A 21,303-nucleotide genomic window follows, 5' to 3' on the forward strand; every position below is an offset into this window, starting at 1 on the left:
CAACATTTGACTAGCATATTCCAAAGTTCCTGCCAATGCTATGGTTAAAACATGAAACAACCATGACAGAAATGCAGAATGGTGATTAGTGGAGTAATAATTGCACTACTTAGCTTTGAAATCCGCCACTATCTCCTAACAACTAGAGTGAGAAGATGAACTGAGCTTCTTGAAATCCAGAGAGAGCCATATAGATTATATGTATAACCAGTACAATCTTACAGTAGTATAAGAAGCGCCGCTTTACACAAATTAGATCAATCTCTATACAAAATTCCGGCATATTCCTTTCCTTGAGAAAGGAGAGTCAGGGGCCGCACTATTACCTGAAATTTCTGAAAATTAGATTGCAACCCTAACTTACCAGAATCCTCCTACCCAGTTGTTACAGTCACAATACCTGCAAAGTAAAACTTGATGTCAATTTCAATGCGATTATAACATGCTGAAACTATTCCACTACAGCGAAAGAAATTATTTATTTATTTATTTATTATACTGCTAATGTAGGCAGAATAAACAACATCTTATCCAACTGAAATCCAAGGCAAAACCTGTCCTGGTAACAGTTCTTCATCCTCACCTTCTCATATCACCAGCACAAACTTCATTTAGTTGCTTCTGAGTCTCTTCCAAATCTCTGTACAAGAAGTAAAACAAACCAAAGCCCTCCTTAGTTACAACAAAAATCAAGACATAGCACACATTCTAACACCAATGTGCAAAACAATGACAGCCTTCCAATACATCCAATCATGTATATTGACAGCTTAAACATGAGAAAAAGTTAATCCATAGAACAAAGCCCGCGTTTCACTAGTACTACCATAAACAACATTCCAGCCCAATTCCATCTAATTTCATATATGAAATCTAAGTCCATTAGAGCATACAGCGATAAGAGGAAGAATAAATAATCTAACATCATGAAATGACAGAAAAAGAACATCTATATTGACAGTCTGAAACCCGAAGTTGTCCCACTAAATGTAAACAGGAATTGGTTAAATGGCTTGTAAGTGTGTGGCTAAGTGCTCAAAAGAGCGACATGGCTTATCCATGTTGGCAGGCAGTACAAATGCAAAATTAAGTTCAGATTCAGGAAGTGCCAGGCCAAAGGTGAGATATGGACAATCCAAGAATTTCACACTCACATAAGCAGACAAGAAGTATATCGGCAGAAGTAAATGAACAAACTAATCCAAGAATGATCAAACTAAGAAACTGAAACTCATAAATCAAACGAACAACCAGAAGCAAATAAAAGACAGAGAGATGAAATGCTCCATGGCATAATAAATCCAACAATAACATATATTGTTTGCATGTCAGGTTCATTTAAGCTAAGAACCTTGTATGCCATCAACCCAAGTTAAACAGAAGATACATCTCAGTGACGGAACAGCATAAAACAATTTCACTTCGCCAATTCTGTTACCTTTTGACTTTAGAAAGTTCCTCCCTCAGTAGCTCCACCTCTTTAGCACAGGGACACCCAGCGGAGCAGGCACCCTGCTTCCAACCGGGTGGTGGGATCCAGAACGGATCAGCAACACCAGCCTTCTTCCGAACATCAACTAGGTCAGCACTTTCCAGCCAGTACATTATCACCCCATCAGCATTGTAACAGCGTTGGAAACGAGAAGTTCCATCAGGCGCGATCTTTCCTGGTATATCCTTGAGAAGGTGATCCAACAGCCCTGTGTTACCAATTTCCTTCTGAGCCTCCTTCCTTAAAGCAGCTCTGTATATTGGGTTTTCAGCTGCAGCTTCCTTCTCCTTCAGAATGTTTAAAATAACTCTCTTTCCAGCCTCGAAGCTTCAGATATCCTCTCCAATCAGTGTCAGAGTTAATAAATACATAAAAAGGAACCATAAAGATTGATGCTTGCATACATAAAAAAGAACACTGCATATGGATGTAACATAAAATTTATAACTAAGTTTTGCTCCTTCACCTTTCATTGGACCACCATTTGTACTTCTTTGCTTTGTGAAGATCTTCAGTAGTGGCTTCTTCGCTCACAATCTCTGCTTTAACCACATTCTCCACTTTAATCACCTGCTTTTCCACTTCCTCAACCTTTTCTTCCAATCTCCCACCGCCAAACTTCATAGTAGTAGTAGACGAAGAGCAAGGAGACTTCACCGAAACCTCTTCGAGTTCAAGCTTAGGAATTAAAGGAGCCCTTACCAACCAGAAGTCCTTGACCTCTTCCAGATTGCCGAAGTGAGGGATTTTAACCTCCCTAAAAAGCACCCTTTGGGCAAGCTTCAGTCCCATAATAAAGCACATATCAAGCTTAGGGTTAGAGCCAGGTCTCTCTTGATCGAGGCAACTCTCGATAGACTCCTTGCTTGGGAACGAAATTGTGACCTTCAGTTTACTCTTCTCACTCACCTGATGGGATGCCAAAAATCACTAATATACTATACATATCTTCTCCAATTTTAGGATCAGCCAAAAACAAATTAAGGGGTGAAAGAAAAAAAAATAAAAGAAAAGCCCTAAAACTGGAAAGGGGACAGAACGGTCTTACCATGGCAATTGAAACGGACCTCAACCAAGGAGGAGTTCTAGGAGGTAAATTAGCATGTAAAATTTTGTAAAAACCCCCGACAGCAACATTCAGTTTAGTTGCTCTTCCTCTAGTTGTTGGAACCATCGAAAACGGCTGTGAAGACACGGAATTTATATTTCCCTTCAGCAAGAAACCCAAAATAACAGACTATTTATATAACTTTGGAGAAGGCATAATTTACCCTCAAACCAAAAATTAATGGTGAAGAAAAAAAGAAGGGCCGGGAGAAAAGAGTAGCAACTTGCCTTTGTGGGTAGTTGAGTGTTGAGAAGGAAGAAAATAGAGGCGTTTAGGAGTTAGGACTTGGGAGGTGAGTTAAAGCGGCACCGAGTCGGGGGAACCAAAGTGATGTAGTAGTACTAGTGTTACTAGTGCCAAGTTGTTGAACTAAGGTCACCCGACCGTCCTACGTAGGAAGGAATGATTTTGTGGGTGTTCCAGGATAAGCCGCAATAGAGAGAGAGAGAGAGGGGAAGCCGCTGCTGAAGCCGCTGCTGCTGCTGCTGCTGCTGCCGCCGCAACTGAAAGAGGAGAGAGAGGGTTTTGAGAAAATCGAGATGGCGAACCAACCCAACTCAACTGCCGAACCGATGCGGGTCGGACTCCACAGCACGGTGGGCCCCACGCTTAGTTTTGTTCTGTTTTTAAGCGTTTACCTTTATATATTTTCCGCGGAAATTTTTGGGTAAAAAAAAAGAAAGGATTTCTGCCATCTGTCATGTAATAATGAAGTTCTAATTATAATTGTCTCTCTCTTCTTCTGCAAATAAATAAATTAATTAATTAATTAATTAAAATTTGAATTATATTTTTTGAACTCCAGGATTGCTCTAATATAAATCCTTTAATCTGCACGATCAGATTAATTTTACATTACAGCTGGAAAAGCAAATTTTTTTAAACAAAGTCCAACATCTAAGAAAATTTGCTGGACGGCAGTGAAATCATTTGTCGAGGTTGCAAATTAACTAAACCAAGAAGAAAAACTATAACCAGAATAAATTTAAATGAGCAGCATTTCTGGTAATTAACAAAACTTTGACAACAGTGACAAGATAGATCAAGACTTATTTCAAGCTAATTTATGTGTAAATATAGAAAGCCAAATCATAATTGACAGCAAATGTTCACATCAGGAAGCCAAAACCAAAAAACAAAACACATAGCGAGATTCAAGCTTTTGACCAAACATATTAATTATATTATAAGCAAGAAGGTGTGCGATAGCATATCAAACCTTTGACTCAGTAATCAATTCTCAACTTTAATTCCTCAAGAAAATACTCGCTTTTACACTTGATTCAATTTGTTCATCATATTCGTGTATAGTTCATGGCAACATTAATTGTAAAATCTTACTGCCCCTTGTTAACTTCACAAACTAATTTAGAAGTATGTAACCCCTTTATAACTAAAAGTTTTTTTTTTTTTAGGGTCTGAAATCTAAAGTTTAAATCCATTAAATTATTGAGTTGCTATGTATTAAATCTAATACATTGGAGTACATATCACATTCAGTGATAAGTGAATAGTTTATCATATAATTTTGGGAGCAAATTTTGCCTAAGAAATTCAGTGCCGCTTAATTAATTCAAACGTTCAATCTTTTGTTATCAAACGGTTTGAATATGTTAAGATCTGAATCCATTAAATTTAAGTGTTGAATTGAGTTATCAAACACGATTTAGCTCTATTTATATATAAAAAAAAAAACAGATAAAAAGCATGACCATCAATATCATGTATACATCACATCACAAAAAATATTACATTGTTATCCTAAATATTTTTTTATAAATAATCTCATATCCAAACACACTAGTGGTAAAAGGTTGATGTCCTAAACAAGACTTTTGGGTTCAAATTTTGCTGAATGTGAGTCGATCCAGATGTGATGTGTAATTAAATCATAAGTGTCCAACAATAGGTATTGGTGTTAATCGAAGTTGCAAGGTCAAATTAGTTTTGCCTTACAGCGGCAGGAAAAGCTTTTTTTTTTTTTTTAATCCAAATTCCACCATCTAAAGTAATTTTGCAATTCGATACTTAAAGAACTTCAGGACAAAAGTTTGTCTAAGTTGAAGGACTAAATTGAAAATTTGAACATTAAAAGGATTTTGATCAATTTTGTACTCATTCCAAATCTCCAGGGCTCAAAGTCTCTCGGTTGGCATTTCAGGAAGGGGAAGGAAAAAGATCGATTAGACGGCCATGAAGCTGCTCCCCGCTGTACTTCTCTGGGCTCTGGTTCTGTTGGGAAGCCTAGCTCTCATTCTGGTTTGTACTCCTCCACCACGCTGTCGTGTCGTCCCTTACGCTAGTCAGTAAAACCGCGATTTAATTTTTGGCTTTTTTTCCGTTTCTCCAAGAACCGATTAGGCGACCCAGGAGCCACTTCAGAGCATCCTGAAGAACTTGCAAGCAGTCGGATTACCGAAAAGGTCAGCTAACTCTAGCCCACTTCACAGTTATTGAATATCGCAGGCATTCACTTTTAATTATTGACCTTTTCTTTCTTCTGAATTTTTACGTAGAATTATTTCTCTGCTAAAGCCTGAAATGTTTGATTTCCCGATTGAAAATCTTATTAGGCGAAAAATTTAGAGGATGAAGAAGAAGTGACTCACAAGGTCTACTTTGACGTACAAATTAATGGAAAACCAGCTGGTATGCGCTAATACAATAATCTTTTTTCAGTTTTTATTTTCATTATTGAAATTTATTTGTTTTACTGTCAAAATTTCCGGCATCATTTGAAATGGCTAATAAAATTGGAAGAAAGGATAGTACCGAATATATTCGTACAGTAGCATGTCATGATACAAACTTGAAATAAGTTATAGAAGCTTATAAGCACTCATCGATACTTGAATTAACTGTTAAAAAGGTTTCTAAACATCTTTGCCTTTCTATTTTAGAATTCATTTTTCTGGTTATAATGTTATCCTTGATATGTTAGTGTTTTCTCATTCTTTAAGTTATGTCTCCTTCAACGTGCTCTAGTGGAACCCAAAAAAAGGAAAAGAAAAAATGAGAGAAAGAGAAAAGAGAGTCATTTAGAGCCCTAATCCAAACATGAGGAGCATTACTTCAGTGAAGAATCAAATTCTCAGTTGAGATAGGCACGTTTGAAGCCTGTTGCGTTGAGAAAGCTAATTAGTCTTACTCTTGTTCTAGGAGGCGGACAAGTTACTGTCAACCGTTTCTTTTGTATTGACACATAAAACTTTGATAACTGAATAGCATGCGAATGTATAAGCAACCACCATGTGTAAGTATCACATCATCACAGTTGTATACATGATATTGGAGAAAGAGCTTATTCAAGATCACTTTGGATGGGGCCTATCTTTATCTGTTATATGAATGAGAACATGGTTGTTTAATGTTCTGCTCTCTCCTGTTGCAATACCATTTCATGTATAGGATCATCAAATTCTATATGCCTGAAACTCATACACCCTGTAAGAGAGTCATGGTGATTAAGCATTAAATTTATCTAATCATGGTGGAACATTGACAAATGTATACTTATTATGAGAAATTGTTATTACTCACCAACCAGTCTGGTTTTTCCCCTTCCATCTTGTACTATAATAAGTAAGCTGCTTTAAAAACTTGTCCATGTGTGATTTGCCACCCCCTTTTTGGGTATTCGAAATGGAGATCAGGCTTACATAGACCTTTATTTTGAAATTTGACGATTTAAAATGTTATGTCAATATATTCATTACTGTTTCCTTTCAGGTCGTATTGTCATGGGTCTTTTCGGAAAAGTTGTTCCAAAAACAGCAGGTAGTACTTGCTTGTATAAGTGTTATAGCTTAACTTTCCTTTTTGGTTTGTTTTATTGCTTTTGTTCACCTGACAGCCACTTATTTATTTGTTTATCCTGCAGAAAACTTTCGGGCTCTTTGCACTGGTAGCCAAGTAACTCGTGTTCCTTTTTCATTTTTTATTTCTTAAGATGAGGATTTAACTGATTCTGCACATCTGCTTGTCAGTTCAATAACCCCCCCCCCCCCCCCCCGGATTTGTATGTATTACTAACAAGGACTATGATATGATGAATGTATTGGTGAAAGACATCTGGCTAAATTGAAGGGGAAGTAAACTGTCCTTTAACCAAGAAGTTAAATGATCTAAAATGCTTTATGAAAAAAAATATTGAGAATTTGTGTTGGAAAGGAAGATGCTTAATCTTATTCTTGCATTTGTTAATCGTCTTGGAGGAACAGAAGCATTTTGTACTAATAACTTCTGCAGGTGAAAAAGGGGTTGGACGGAGTGGGAAGCCTCTGCATTATAAAGGAAGCTCATTCCATAGGATCATACCAAGCTTTATGATTCAGGGTGGTGACTTTACCCGTGGTGATGGGCGCGGTGGAGAATCAATCTATGGTGATAACTTTGTTGATGAGAACTTTCAACTGAAGCACACTGGCCCAGGTAAACTTTCTTAGTGCATTACGTGGCAACATTCTTTGGCATGTGTGAAAGCAGAAGCTGATTTTATTGAGAATTGGAACAAACTCCAAATAAATGAGGCTGGCAGCACCAGGCTTATTAATGTTTGATATCATTGTTGTGGAACAGGACTTCTCTCCATGGCAAATGCTGGACCAGATACAAATGGATCACAATTTTTCATCACAACAGTCATAACTAGCTGGTAAACTGTTCTTGCTAATTGTCAGTTACTCAGTAGAGCATTAGTGAAAATTTGCACGGAACTCATTTGATCTTTATACTGTGTCTAACACGTCACTAAATGCTGCCTTAAAAAAAATGTAACTACATGTTTAAGCATATCCAAAGTACATAATGGTTATAGCATCTGACCTTTGTGGGAGAACTATAACGTGGTATCCTGGAATGTGGTTTGCCATTTTATATCCTCTTTAATATCCCCAAATGTGCTTTTCAGTTCAGGAGCTATTGAAGTTTAACAAAGTATTCTTTTGAATTCTTCTTAAAGGTTGGATGGGCGTCATGTTGTGTTTGGGAAAGTGCTTTCTGGTATGGATGTTGTCTACAAGGTCGAAGCAGAAGGGAGGCAGAGCGGAACACCCAAGAGCAAAGTGATCATCACAGACAGCGGCGAGCTAACATTATGAGGACCTGCGATAGCAGTATGAAACTTGATGCTGGACAATCGTACACAGAATTTAGGCACTTATGCCATGTGAAGCTTACATTTGATCTTCAAAAGAACCGTTCCAACTTCACCAAGTCTCTGCGAATTTTCACTGGCAAACGCCCTATGTAATACAACTGCGCTTGAATTTCCAAAGACAGTGTGTGAAGTTTGTCATTAGGAACCTTCTTGGTGATACCGTTGGAAGCTTGCTCGAAGCATGCTTTGTTGTAGTTTTTAACATTTCAAATGCGGATGCTAGCTTCTACCACTAACTGAAAAAGCTTTGAAGCCGACTCAACGTTAAGCTTTTGTATAAGCGACTAAAACAATTCTTGTTCCTCTCCTTAGCAGCGCACAATCACTGACAGCATATTTAAAAGGCAAGTCAGTGAGAAATTTTTACTGGTGTAACGTATAACATGATGAGAGTTGCTTGACACATGATACCGGCAGCAAATCCATCTCAAACAGGCCGGAAGCATGTCAAATCGGCTAAGTGGAAATAGGGGTGGCGAATTGTGACAAAACTGATGATTTTTATTGATGGTTTCGACATGGAAATCGGCTTAGTCTTCAATTTCTACCATGCAAAATCTGCTTCTAAATCCTTTTTCTCCATTGATTAAACCTGGGTTTATGGCAATTCTTTTACTGCAACAATTTGTTACTAAATCGGCCTTTTTTTTTTTGGGGTCACGCATTCAATCACGCATAGGACATCACTTCTAATACTGAACTCTGAATTCAATCGCGCATTCAAAGTTTTTTTGAAAAAAAAAAAAAAAGAACTGGTACGCTGTGCTGTGTTTTCAAACATTAACTCCTTAGGTTATTGAAAACTACAAACATAAAAATACATATTAGCTTCTGAAAAACATTCACACACCTTTTTACTGCCAAATTTCTCGACAAGACAATGATACGATTAGCACAAAGAACAAAAATAAAACATTTGCGTAGTATAATAAAACTGTGTGATTCCCTTGCAAAGTTGATGGACTCAATTTTGTTCCAAAAAAATTCTTCAGCTATCAGATTTTCCGGCTTCTTCTTTGCCACTAATCTGCTGCTGACACATGTTCGAAAAGTTAACGGAGAGAGCAGAATAGAGGGAAACGACTTTATTAATATTACCATTAATTTCCTGAATGAGAGAAACGTTTTTAACCAAATTGTCGTGAATTTTGGACCGATGGTTGTCGTTCACTTGCTGAATCAGAACTCGGTTCCGATCCAAAACCGACTGCACCTGTTGGAAGCTGTCAGTGAAAGTGGTCCACATCCGGGAGCTGCCGCCGTCGAAGGATTCGTCGCCGGCGCCTTCGTTCTCTTCCATATAGGAGTGGTTGACGAGATTGGCCGTGGTGGTGGTGTTGCAGTCATTAGTTGTGAGAGCATGAGCTCTGGTTAGGGTTTGAGTGGTGCGGCGGTGGAGATTGTTATGGTGGTCGGCGTGAGAGCCGTCGTCCATGGCGGCTTCGGCGGAATAGAACCTTACACAGATAAATATCTATGCATAATTTATAATGTGCCACTGGTGATGCATGAGTGGCGCTGAATGCTTCTACTAAACTTGGGTATTCGTTTCCTCAGAACGAAAAAAAAACACTTACGTATGCGTAATGTTATGAGAGCGAGACGCGATGCGGATTGGGCGAAATGTTTTTGAAGTCGTACTGGCCAGTAAATATCATTTACGTATCGTATCGTATTTTGTGTTACTGAATACAGTTATTGTATACGAATAAATTTTTAACTTACAATTATATTATAATATATTTTTATAAATATAACAATATAATGCGAATATCTACAAATAATATGTAATAATTATAATAAATCCAATTGAATCGCACGCACATTGACCTGTTCGGATATGTATAAGTGGTAAGAGTAAACCCATGGCGTAACGTGTTAGTGATTTGACTTCGTAGGTGATCTTTGTAACATCAAATCATCAATTATAGTTTGGCTTGTATATATGTACGTGACTGTATACGTGATATTTGAACATATTTTTTAATTAATTTTTTATTTTTTACATATCAAATTATTAAATATATATATATATATATATATTTTTTTTTTTTTTTACAAAAAACCCCTGCTTATCAAGTTTGAACGACTTCTATTAATTCTTTTTCACATCATAGGAGCAAGTGGGAGTGTGAGGGAACTTTAGCCTTGGTGACTTTTGAGCCAGATTAATCTGCACTGCACCCTAGTGGTAGCACACTAGTAGATATTTATTTAATTTGTTTTTGGAAGAGGAAAAGTTGAGCTACTTCTAAAAAATAAATAAAAATTGGTCACAAAGGAAGAAAGACCTGACTTGGCAGCATAGAAATGAACTTAAAACTCACTCAAGAGCATGCCACGATATTTGCTGTTTCGTGTCTCAAAGTCTTTAACCGCGTGAAGTGAAGCATCTATCAATCAGCAACCGGCAGGCAAGTGTTGCTAGAAAAGGCTCTTATTCGAATTAGTAATGTGAATGGAAACAACTGGTAAAGAGCAGAAACATGTCAAAATTAACAACATCCAAACCTCCAACTGGTTAGATTTGGATTGCTATTATCTAAAATTTCTGTAAATAATAATATATATATATATATATATATATATATATATAATATAGCGATTTGATTTGACGTAGGAGGAGGAGTAAAAAGGAGAAATACAAGCACTGATCTCACGGAAATCCCTAATATCTAGTTGTTTCATTTTAGAGGAATATGATGGACATGTAAAATCAACAGCAAGAAAAGCATGTTCATGTACCAAGAAAACAGAAACTAGCAGGAACTTTATGCATACAAGAAGACACACAACACATATAGCTTTGTCCACATATCTTACTAACAGCTTTGTTCACAGAGAGCTAAACCCAACCCTTTCGCTGCTGCTCTTAATTAGGATAGGAATATCTTCGAAGTAATTTTGCGTGGAGATCTTTCTACTACTTTAAAGTAGTAGCAGTAGTGTGTTCTAGACAAATCAAGTGGATTTAACTCTGGGGGAGACGTTCGCCCGCAGTGGATTTTTCATGACGACCGTAAATTCTTGCTTTTCCGAGAGATCAACATCGTCACCGTCAACAGCTCTCCACTCGAAATGCCAAATCAAATTAGCCACGAAGTACTCCAAATGCAACAGAGCCAGGTTCGAGCCAGGACACACTCTCCTTCCAGCGCCAAATGGCATCATCTTTATCTCTTTACTCCCAGTAACATCGAACAGCTGACCTTCGCTATTGTCCCCAGCCATTTTTTCCTCTAAAAATCTCTCAGGCCTGAATTCCATAGGACTTTCCCACACTTTCGGGTCCCAGCCCATCTCTGCCACCATGAAATTCACAGTAGCGTTCTTGGGAACTACATAACCCTCCAACTCCACAGCTTCAGTGACCGAATGGGGCAGCACAAAGTGCCCAGGAGGGTGACGCCTGAGCCCCTCCAGCACCACTGCTTTCAGGTAAGGTATTTTCTGTAAGTCCTCTTCCTTCACCTCCTCCGTCTCCTTCAAACCGTCCCCGGACGACGACGATGACGATGACAAAGACAAAGACAAAGGTGGTGGCGGGCCGACAACCTCCACTATCTCTCTGTAAAGCTTGTTCTGAACGGCAGGGTACTTCACCAAGTTGGCCATAATCCACTGCAGCGCAGTTGACGTAGTATCAGTGCCCGCATTCAGAAATTCGGAACACAGCGTCACCATCTCCCCCTCACTAAGTTCCCTTTTCTCGTCCGGCAATTTCAAGCCCGCCAGGGTATCCACATATGCCACCACTTCTTCCTCCTCCTCTTCTTTATCATCATCGTTACGCCGCTGTCGTTTTGCTTCAATTCGGGCTCTAATCAAAGGAACCAGCAATTTTTCTTGATCTTCCCGTAATTTCAGAAGCTCCTTCCATTGGCTGCGAAACAGAATCTTCCCCAATCTAGGCAAGAAATTGAGAATATTGTAGCGGCCAAAACTCAGCAGCGCCCGACGCATCAAACTCTCAACCTCCTGAATTTTTGTCTCTGTGAGCTTGTCCCCGAAGCACATGAGCAGCAGCAGACAGAACATGGCGTAGCGGAAGTGACCGACCACCGTCCTGTCCATATTGGCGGGCTCATCAGCAGCATGATTTTGGTGGAGAAATCGTTGGAAGAGGATGCCTAAGACCCAGCGGCGGGCCCGGGTGTATGACTGGACCCGAGACGGGTGGAGAATCTCGGAAGTGAGGTTTCGGCGGAGAAGGCGCCAGGTGGGGCCGTAACGGGCGGAGCTGATGTTATGCTGGTTGCTGTTGAAGATTTTGGCGGTGGGAAGAGATTTTGGGCGGTCGGAGAAGACAGCGCCGTTCTGGACAAGGGCTCTGTGGGCCAAGGAGTGACTTGCGACGAATATGGAGGGGCGAGACCCGATTCTGAGAGAGATGAGGGGGCCGTACTTGGCTTTCAATCTTTGAAGGACGGGTTCTATATCGGCGAAGGACATGCGGAGCCATAAGAAGGTGCCGATGACTGGGATGGTGTAGGGTCCCGGAGGGAGCTTGTCTTGGGTGTTGTTAGAGGAGGAGAGCAGGCTAAGGAGGGATTTAAGGATTGCAGAGATGCAGAGGGAGACGACGATGATGAACCAATACGTCTCCATTGTTTTGTTTTCCGGTTTTCCCAGTACCCCAGTTTCAAGATTAAATAAAAGATTGGGACTGGGAGAGCTTCCCTTTCCTTTCCTTTTCTTTCCTTCCCGGTGGTCTATTTTATTTTATTGGTCTTGTGGTCTAGTCGTCGACTCGTGGTTGAGTGGAGGACAAGACAAATGGAAACAGACACCGGCGGGTAAATCATAAATGTCGACAAGACAAATGGAAACAGACACCAGCGGGTAGCGTCCATACTCCATAGTCCATACCACACTTGACACTCCGGAGGAGGAGGAGGAGGAGGAGGAGGATAATATATATACTACTATTATATGTGATACTAAAATGAAAGAGAAAGTAGTAGTGATATAATAGGAAAGACGACGTGATTATTATGCTGAATCAAACTATAATATATTGTGTTTGGATTGCATTTTTCGTCATTTTTCATGGAATAATTTCTATAGCGATTTGATATATGTGAGGAAAAAAGGTGATAGAAAATGTGATTACGAAAAACGACAATATTTTCCGACGGAAACAAGCAATTCAAGCATGACCTTAGTTTAGATGCGATACTCAAAATCTGGGATTATTGATTGATTGCGTCAAAATTTGTGGTACTATTTCTTTTTATGTTTTGTTAGTTTGGTTTAGTGTTTACGTTTATTTCATGGGAAGATATGTTTTGTTGGTTTCGTACACCGCACCAGCCCTTGATCCCCTACGCGCACATAATACAGAATGTTTGAGTAAAACTACGGATTTCAAAGCGTAGATAGTTGCATACTACCAAGTACGTACATTTGAAAAATACACTAAATTAATAATACGTACAATAACAATATATAATTTTGACATCCCCTGTCACGCTGTAAACTTAGTTTTAATTTCTATAATTGTGTACGAAATGTGAAATTAGAGATCTTAAGTTTAAATTCCTTCTCGCCTTCTCTCTTCCTACTTTTTAAATTCTACAATTTTCTTATTAAAAAAACTAAACTAATTAAATTGCTGTCATATTATTGACATTATATGTATATATATATACACACATACGTATAAACTATGCTATAAGTCTCTCTCTCTCTCTCTGGGTGATATAAGCGTGTCTTATTTCGTAGAAAACTCAGAAAATGTATGTTTATATCTAAATATAAGAGTGTTTTTTCACAAACACCGGACGGTTGGAAAAGTTAGTTGCAAAGTATGACATGCTTCTCGAGGTAATCCCAAAGAATAGTCTAGACACGCAAATAGATCTTCCATTCTCTATATTTTGAATTTACATCCATTTTTGTTGTTTGACTTGACAAACATTCTGAAAAAAACAAAAAAACAAAAAAACAAGAACGTTCAAAAGGCATGTAAATGTCATCATCAGCACTCTCACCATCGATCCACGCCACGCCATCTTTCATGGTAATTTTGACTATTCGTGCTGTTTATCTTTTCAGTTTGCTTTTGTTTACTTTTTAAGGGAAAATCGTCAATTTGGTCCCTAAATATTTTCACTAACACCAATTTGGTCCCTTAAAGTTTTTTACTATGAAATTAGTCTTCAAAGTAAAATATATACGCCAATTAAGGACCTGCGTCGTAGCGCTGCCCCAAACTTGTCTCTTATTGAAGTAGACGGCAGTCCATTCAGGGGCTTTTTGGGCATTTCATGCACTCTCTCATAAGCTTTCCTAATTTCGGCATATGTTGGACGCAAACCAATTTTCTATCTTGAATTGCGCTCATGATCTCCTTCTGTCCTTTGACAGCATTTTCATAGCTCTGCAGAAGAGAATCAATCCACTTCCCCATTGATCCCAGAGGGATGGAAGTAGTAGCAGCAAGGGCGGCCGCAACAGGAGGAGCAGCCATAGCAGCAGCCATGACTGAACATATAAGAACAACAGCAAATGCTGCAACAAAGATAATGCTCGCCAGTTTTCTCCAAGCATGGATGTACTTAAGCTTTTTATCAAGCTTAGTCTTTCGCATTTGCAGCTTCTCAAGCATCAGAATTTGGGCATGGGAAATTTCACCAGGCTTGACAACTGGATTAGAGGCCATGGCTTCTAATTTTTGGGCAACTGGGCATATCCAGTTGGGCAAACTTCCCCATATTTAGGCAACTGGGCAACTAGATTAGTCACCAAATTTGAAAGACTAAGCTTCTAATCTAGTTGTTTCTCTTGAAAAAATAGAAACTGAAATTTTTCTGGGAGAAACAGCATATGAAGAAGATTTTTTTACCTTTCATAACAGGGTAAGTTCATTGGAACAAATCTCTGAGTAATTCAATTGGATTGTAAAGATAAAATGCGGGGAAACATCCCAAAAGAAAAAAAAAAAGGCTTCCATCTGAAAACTCATATCAACAACCGAGAATCAACAATGGTTCTGATCGTCTTTAGTCCTCATAACTAGGAACTGTTTCAAGTAAATCAGAGCTTTAATCCTCTGTCTGAATTCCAAATCCACTCGCTTCAATTGATAGAGTAGCTACAAAAGACCCACGGGCGGAGAGAGACAGATGAGGAATTCCGGCAAAAGCTCCAAGACAAATGTGAAGGCCGGCAACGGTTAGGAGATCAGGAGAGATAGGAAATCGGGTACAGGCATGAATGGATCGCCAAAGAAAGGTGGCCATGGCGGCAAGTTCACGTGGTCCGGTGACGGTTACTCCGATGCTGAGCTAGGACGGATCCACAAAGAAGCTGTCTACATAAATGATCCCAACTATGAAGATCCTATTAAGAACGAAGACTGAAGATCATAAATATCATCGTCATCGGCTATGATTATCAAATGTTGATCTTCTGATTTCTTTGTTTTTTAAGAACTTGGAGATGTAAATACGCCTTTGATTATACCTAGATATATGAATCTATGGTGATCTATGATTTACCATGTTAAACAAAACAAAAAAAAAAGAATTCCAAATCTGATCTTCACCAACCCAGAAACTGATCTTCCGACTTAAAAATTCCTGCAATCTCCCCTGTCGAACAAAATTCAGCAAAAAATGACAAGCTTAAATTGCCAAAGATTCATACAAGAAAATCCACGAAAATCAAATTTCCAATACCATCACTAACCTCCAAAGCTTCAGGATTAGACAGAAAAATCAGATTTCTAAGCAAACTCAAATCCCAGTCCAAAGAATTCTTCTGAAAACAACTCCAATTCCTCTTGAATATCCAGTTGCCCAAATTTCACCAGGCTTCTCAAGCCCAAATTTCGCAATTTCACCGGGCTTCTTACTCATATGACTTCCCATGGCTTCTTCTCAAGCTTCTAAGAATTCATGGCATGAAGTGTCCAAAAAACCCCTGAATGGACCACCGTCTACTTCAATAAGAGACAAGTTTGCGACGGCGCTACGACGCAAGTCCTTAATTGGCATATATATTTTACTTTGAAGGCTAATTTCATAGTAAAAAACTTTAAGGGACCAAATTGGTGTTAGTGAAAATGTTTAGGGACTAAATTGGCGATTTTTCCTACTTTTAAAACTAATTTTAAATGATAGTATAGTATAGATATCTGGACAAGAAAACAGATTGAAGGTCTTAACAACCCAAATTTTACCCCAAAGATCAAAGAAAGAAAATCACCTGTCAAAATACAAAAACTCGCCTTTTACATAATCCACACCCAAAATTTTCCCACAGTTCCGTGCATTTATTGATTAAAAAAAAAAAAAAGACAACAACATGAACTGAGACAACCAGCAAAACTTCCAAAGTAAAACAAAACATTTTAGCGACAAAATAGCACTTCGCAACTGCAAAAGAAGTTTTCCAGTTTCCCTGCTTTGAGTTCTTAACTGAAGCATACATCTTGCTTAGCAACTCCAGCGGGACGACAGCTAACGCACAATCTACTCCCATTGACCTTCCCAGTGGTTCCACTCAGATGCATTTATCGTGGATTTTCCGTCAGCGGCCACGAGGTCATATGGTGAGTCCTCTGAAAACTCAGTGGGCATGGATTTCCAGTGGAGAGATGGCACCCAATCAGCTTCCCTCAACACCTTCAGTATCTCTTCCACCACTATGTTACTCCCTTCTGCGGAAAAGTGAACCCCATCCCTGTGGGAGGCAAAAATGTGCATTGAATACAATTGTGGAATAAAATATACTAGCGTTTCGGTAGCATATTATACTTCCGGATGATTATATTGCCGTTCTTTTCCTGGATTATTATCATTGCAAAACTGCATATCGACTAGTGCTAATTCCTAGCCTGGATTCCTGCATTGTACCGGATGCAGTACCTATTTGTTCATGTCTCCAGGAAAGAGAATGTAAAGAATGGGTAAAAATCAAACTTACGTGAAGCAAGCAGTAAGCCAATCATCTCGTTTCTGAATCGCATTGAAAAGATCAATAACCTTTATGCCCATCTCTTTGCATAACTCAATTAAGGCTTCTGAATACATCTGGCACAACTCATTTGTTCGAACTATCTCACTAAGCATAGGACTGTTCGGAAAGAAGAAAAGGCTTAAATGACTAGTCATGAAATTTGGAAACGAAATCAATGACAAGGAACAAAACCTAAGAGATTGGCATCAAATTACTTGTAGGTTGCTTGAAGTACGGCCTCATTGACTGGTGGACAACTGAGGAAGATTAAGCGGGTTGAGTCGGAAAGGCTCTGACATTTAGATACCATATTAGCAAGGAGATGTACACAAATTTTTTAACAGATTAACCAAAAAGGATGGCAAAAAGAAAATACACATCAGGCATCATGCTACTGCACCCACTGACATTAAGACCTTCGATGGAAATTTATATTGCGGTTTTTCCAATTATTAATCTGATCGTAACAGCATAATAGGAGTGAGGAATTTTTCTCATTTTCTTAGTTTTTCTTTTTTTCTTTTTTTTTTTGGGGAGAGAGAGGGGGGGGAGGGGTTGTTGGAGACAATAACAAGAACCTTAAAATCAAAAGGAAATTGAGGAACTTTAAGCTTCTATATGTTCATTCACGTTCCTCTGAGAGTGGAAAAAATCACTGGTATCTTCATGAAGCTATGTCATCAAGTTTGCTCTCCTATGGCAGAAATGGGAATTTAGGCCTGCTTAAGTAATCTTTGTCTTCTCATAAGAACCATAGAACATCGAAATACAAACATTTTAAGGGTCATCTATCTATTGACAGAAAATCATAGTAATTGTTTTCCTCACACACTGGCATAGCAAATGGAGTGTACTGGCTCACCATAATCCCCATGGAAAAGGACTGATTCATTAACAGAAGCAAGGAATATTGCCAAAATGAAGAATCCATTTAGCGCTTGTTCCTAAAAATAGCTTTTTTATGTTAAGTCTGTGTCTGAATATTTTGTATCCCGATAGACCTTTATTAGGTTCAGCCCATGGAAACTTGCCAATAAGTAGCAAAACTTGAAGCGTAAATCTTTAGTGACTCTTTACATATCTAAATTGTCCTCATTCTTAAAGATGCATTGCTCAATCAAGTTACCTTGAGATGAATCGCAATTTTTCTCATATTCTCAACGTATTCTGCAAGTGGCACATGGGGACCCAGTCCAGATGGGTGAGGCCCGATTGAATCATTGCCACCAAAGTAGACAATCACCAAAGCAGGCTGAATAGCAGCATCCTGCAACAGCCAAACATAAACCAACTGTCAAAGCCCTGATACTGATAGACATCACATTCACTTAACAAACAAAGTCACCAACCATGTAACATTAACAATTGCTATCAGAATTAAGCACAGCACTAGAAGAGGAAGTTGAAGAAGACATCTGAATCAATGACTTAAAAAAAGGAAAATCCTACAAAGCTCTAATTCTGCCAAAGCATCCAAGGGAGTAGAGTGACTAGCATATTGTTTCAAAACAGTGGTTCTGATACTGTCTCAGATGCATCTTTAATAATAAGTTTTTTCACCCCATCAAAATTCTTAACCGGAAGACACAAAAATGGTGCGAACAAAGTAGTAGTAGCATGGACTGCGTTCAACATTATAATCTTCAGAAACTTTGAACCCCAGCACAACATGGAATACCTTTGGAAAAACTTGATCAAGGACCTGGAGAGCACGTCGTGAGTTCCACCCGTAGTATCCACGCATTATAATGTCTGCCTACAAGTGACCACATGGTAGACGAGGAGATTGCATTAGACTGTAGTAGAATTTTCAAAATACTGCATCATGACTCCAATCAAAGCCCCAAATGCGTCAGCGAAATGGGCCTTTCATTTGACAATGCAGCAGTACACGGCAGGGATACATATGGGCATGGATGTAGAATATGTATGTAAGCCTTTGGACAAAGTTGATCGAGTTGAAAAATTACACCGTATTTAGCGTAACTTCCAATATATGCGACCAAAAAAGTGAAAAAGATGAAATCAAACTCGCAATAGAATATTAGCAAAAATCGAATAATGCAAAGTGCACCAGGAATATAGTGCGCTTAGACATGCCAAATTTGCATTTACATATAGTCAATCGAACTTTTATCATCTTAAATCATAAGCTGAAAATATAAAAACCTGATCAGCAAAGTATCAAAAGCATCCCCAACTATTTTAAAAAAACGGATAAAACATGACAAGGTTGAATTGAATGAAAACTCAAGTGTGTTTGTGAAGCGCACACTCCGCAATTTGAAGATCCCCATTTTATCATTATGTAAATTATTAATATTAGATGAGCTTTACTTTGGAGAAGAATAATATTTCACTTTGGGGAAAAAATTAATAATAATAGTAGTAATTACTTTGCGAGGGTAAATATCAGTGAGAGTGGCGCCCCAACCCTCATTGGAGAAGCTGAGCTGCACAATCGACGATCCAAAGAGAACAAACTGCGGCCTCAGTGGTCCCACCATCTCCGCCTCTTCTTCCTTTTAGCAATTGAGTGTTGCCTGACAATTTCGCCAGAAATCAGCCCAAAAACAAGAAGAGGGGTATCTTTGGGGTCTGCCTCTGTTGGAAACTCAAGAAAAAAGGAGACCCAGTAGTTAAATAAAAACGCACGACTGGCAACAGCAAGGGGATGCTATTCAATGAAATAAATTTGAGAGTCATAATAGCAGACGGTGTGATGACGCAGGCAGAGGGCCTTCAATTCAATTCAATTCAATGTCCACCGTGTTTTGGGCCTTCACTATACCTACCTACGTTTATGATAGCTAAGGGCCTTCAATTCTATGTCCACCGTGTTTGCTTCTCCCTACCGTAGCCACATTTATCATGTGTAAGAACCAATAATGTCCACCGTGTTTTGGTTATCCCTATTCCCTACCGTAGTCACATTTGTGATTGTGATGATGACCTTCAATTCAATGTCCACCCACGTCTGTCTACGATTAATCATATTCGAACCCAACATTGTTTTTTTTCATTTCCATAGGTTTCGAACTCGAAACCTCATAATTAAGAGATGCAAATCCCTTCTGTTTGCACCAACATCCATTGGTGCCTGCCTACCCACATTTATGATATGAGGTCGCAAGGGAATAAACACGAAACAAACAACCTCGTTTCAATTAATGAGACTCAAAAAAAAAAAAAAACGAATGTGTTACTTCAACAAATTCCGTCACAAGGCGTCGGGACTCCATTCCACAAAGTGCCGCCAAAATGAACAACAAAGTGCACTTTTCAGTTCAAATTACCCCTACACATCTCTTTCCAACACATTCCTCCTCCCTCCCAAAACTTTAATGTATGCAAGATTATCTCTTTACTGATTTTTGTCTTTCCTAGCTAGATAGAGAATGGTGTTTTGTTCAATATTATGGTAAGTATTTTTTCCCCGAGTTTCATTTTAAAGTCACAAACCAAATAACAATTTCATTTCAAAAATTTTAATTTTGAAGAACCCGTTTGGCTCTAATGGAGTCTGTTGGGGTAAGCAATCACTTTTATTTTTTTTTATTATCCTAACTAATTGAAACGAGATCGCTTTAGCTTTGGTTATTCCTTGGCTACGTGGTTGTTGCTGGACCTCTTGTTTAGTAATGTGAGAGGACTACTCCTGAACGATTCTTCTAATGACCGTTTGTGCCCCCATATTACATTTATGATGGTTAGTCACTAGGGATGGCAACGGGGCCGGCGCCCGTGGGGGGTCATTGGGGCAGGGTTTGGGATGGGAGCGGGAGGGAATTTTTTACCCCCGTTTAGAAACGGGGCTGTCCCGCCACCCGTTTGGAATATATATATGTACATAATTATATATATAATGATTTTATCAATTATACTACTAATTACACATGTCTATTAATAAAAATTATTAATTGTTTATACTAAATTTATTAATATATTTATATTAAATTCCTAACTACACTTAATACAATAACACTTTTTCTAAAAAAACACAATAATAATTTAGTAATTGTAGTTGTATCAAAAGTGAAAACTTGATTATTTTAGTTATATTTGTTTTATTATATTAGATTGTATTCAAATAATTTTTGTTTAATCATTTTTATGAGTTTCAATTGTGAAGTTACAATGAATAATAATTTGGTGTTGCGTTGATATTTTAGTACTTGATTATTTGTTCAAATTTAATTATAATTAAATTATATAATAAAACTTTTTTAACCCCACGAAGGAAGCGGGGCGGGGTGGGGGAGCAAGGAGCGGGGGTTGGGGGAAGGTGTCCCCCGCCCCATTGCCATCCCTATTAGTCACAACAGTTACCTATCCCCATTTCGCTTCTGGCTAATTCCTTTGTTCATTGTTGGAAAAAAAAATAGCAAGAATAATGCTTTAACATGATTCTGGTATAAAACTATGCCTACTGAGCCAAAAATTTTTTTTAAAAAAATACCTGGCTACCGGGCTCAGCCCGAAAGGCAACTAAACATTTTTCTAAAAAGTTGCCAGGTTGACAATAGAATATATTTTTTTTAATGTTGGCCTGCTGGGAACTTTTCAACAAAGCTGCCATAG

At 38.5% G+C, this 21,303-nt stretch overlaps 4 protein-coding genes across 6 annotated transcripts; 1 reads left to right on the forward strand and 3 right to left on the reverse strand.

Annotated features, from left to right (window-relative positions):
- Nucleotides 1–166: 166 nt before the first annotated feature.
- Nucleotides 167–3,096, reverse strand: LOC140003876 (protein AMEIOTIC 1-like). 3 transcript variants are annotated; one of them, XM_072078405.1, is made up of 6 exons: nt 2,828–3,096; nt 2,541–2,675; nt 1,959–2,401; nt 1,439–1,819; nt 584–640; nt 167–400 (listed from the first exon to the last, which is right to left on the reverse strand). In XM_072078405.1, exons 2-6 carry the CDS (start codon nt 2,664–2,666, stop codon nt 361–363), a joined length of 1,047 nt encoding a protein of 348 aa, XP_071934506.1. In that variant the 5' UTR covers nt 2,667–2,675; nt 2,828–3,096; the 3' UTR covers nt 167–360. The 3 variants fall into 3 exon arrangements, with proteins under 3 accessions (XP_071934506.1, XP_071934507.1, XP_027110800.1); XM_072078406.1 differs by having other exon boundaries at nt 2,541–2,702; nt 2,828–2,981; XM_027254999.2 differs by having other exon boundaries at nt 555–640; nt 2,828–2,969.
- Nucleotides 3,097–4,704: 1,608 nt separating this feature from the next.
- Nucleotides 4,705–8,020, forward strand: LOC113730363 (peptidyl-prolyl cis-trans isomerase CYP19-4). The gene is made up of 8 exons (XM_027255000.2): nt 4,705–4,859; nt 4,952–5,023; nt 5,174–5,249; nt 6,330–6,377; nt 6,481–6,504; nt 6,849–7,031; nt 7,179–7,254; nt 7,561–8,020. Exons 1-8 carry the CDS (start codon nt 4,794–4,796, stop codon nt 7,697–7,699), a joined length of 684 nt encoding a protein of 227 aa, XP_027110801.1. The 5' UTR covers nt 4,705–4,793; the 3' UTR covers nt 7,700–8,020.
- Nucleotides 8,021–10,414: 2,394 nt separating this feature from the next.
- On the reverse strand, nt 10,415–12,657 carry LOC113730364 (cytochrome P450 89A2-like). Its single transcript, XM_027255001.2, has one exon. The coding sequence runs from the start codon at nt 12,364–12,366 to the stop codon at nt 10,720–10,722; it is 1,647 nt and encodes a 548-aa protein (XP_027110802.1). The 5' UTR covers nt 12,367–12,657; the 3' UTR covers nt 10,415–10,719.
- A 3,321-nt stretch (nt 12,658–15,978) lies between these two features.
- Nucleotides 15,979–19,404, reverse strand: LOC113730365 (GDSL esterase/lipase CPRD49). Its single transcript, XM_027255002.2, has 6 exons — nt 19,119–19,404; nt 18,401–18,478; nt 17,849–17,989; nt 16,938–17,014; nt 16,690–16,839; nt 15,979–16,446 (listed from the first exon to the last, which is right to left on the reverse strand). Exons 1-6 carry the CDS (start codon nt 19,227–19,229, stop codon nt 16,236–16,238), a joined length of 768 nt encoding a protein of 255 aa, XP_027110803.1. The 5' UTR covers nt 19,230–19,404; the 3' UTR covers nt 15,979–16,235.
- Between the last annotated feature and the right edge of the window lie 1,899 nt (nt 19,405–21,303).

The sequence above is a fragment of the Coffea arabica genome, chromosome 2e (genome assembly GCF_036785885.1).
Source record: "Coffea arabica cultivar ET-39 chromosome 2e, Coffea Arabica ET-39 HiFi, whole genome shotgun sequence".
Lineage (NCBI taxonomy): Eukaryota > Viridiplantae > Streptophyta > Magnoliopsida > Gentianales > Rubiaceae > Coffea > Coffea arabica.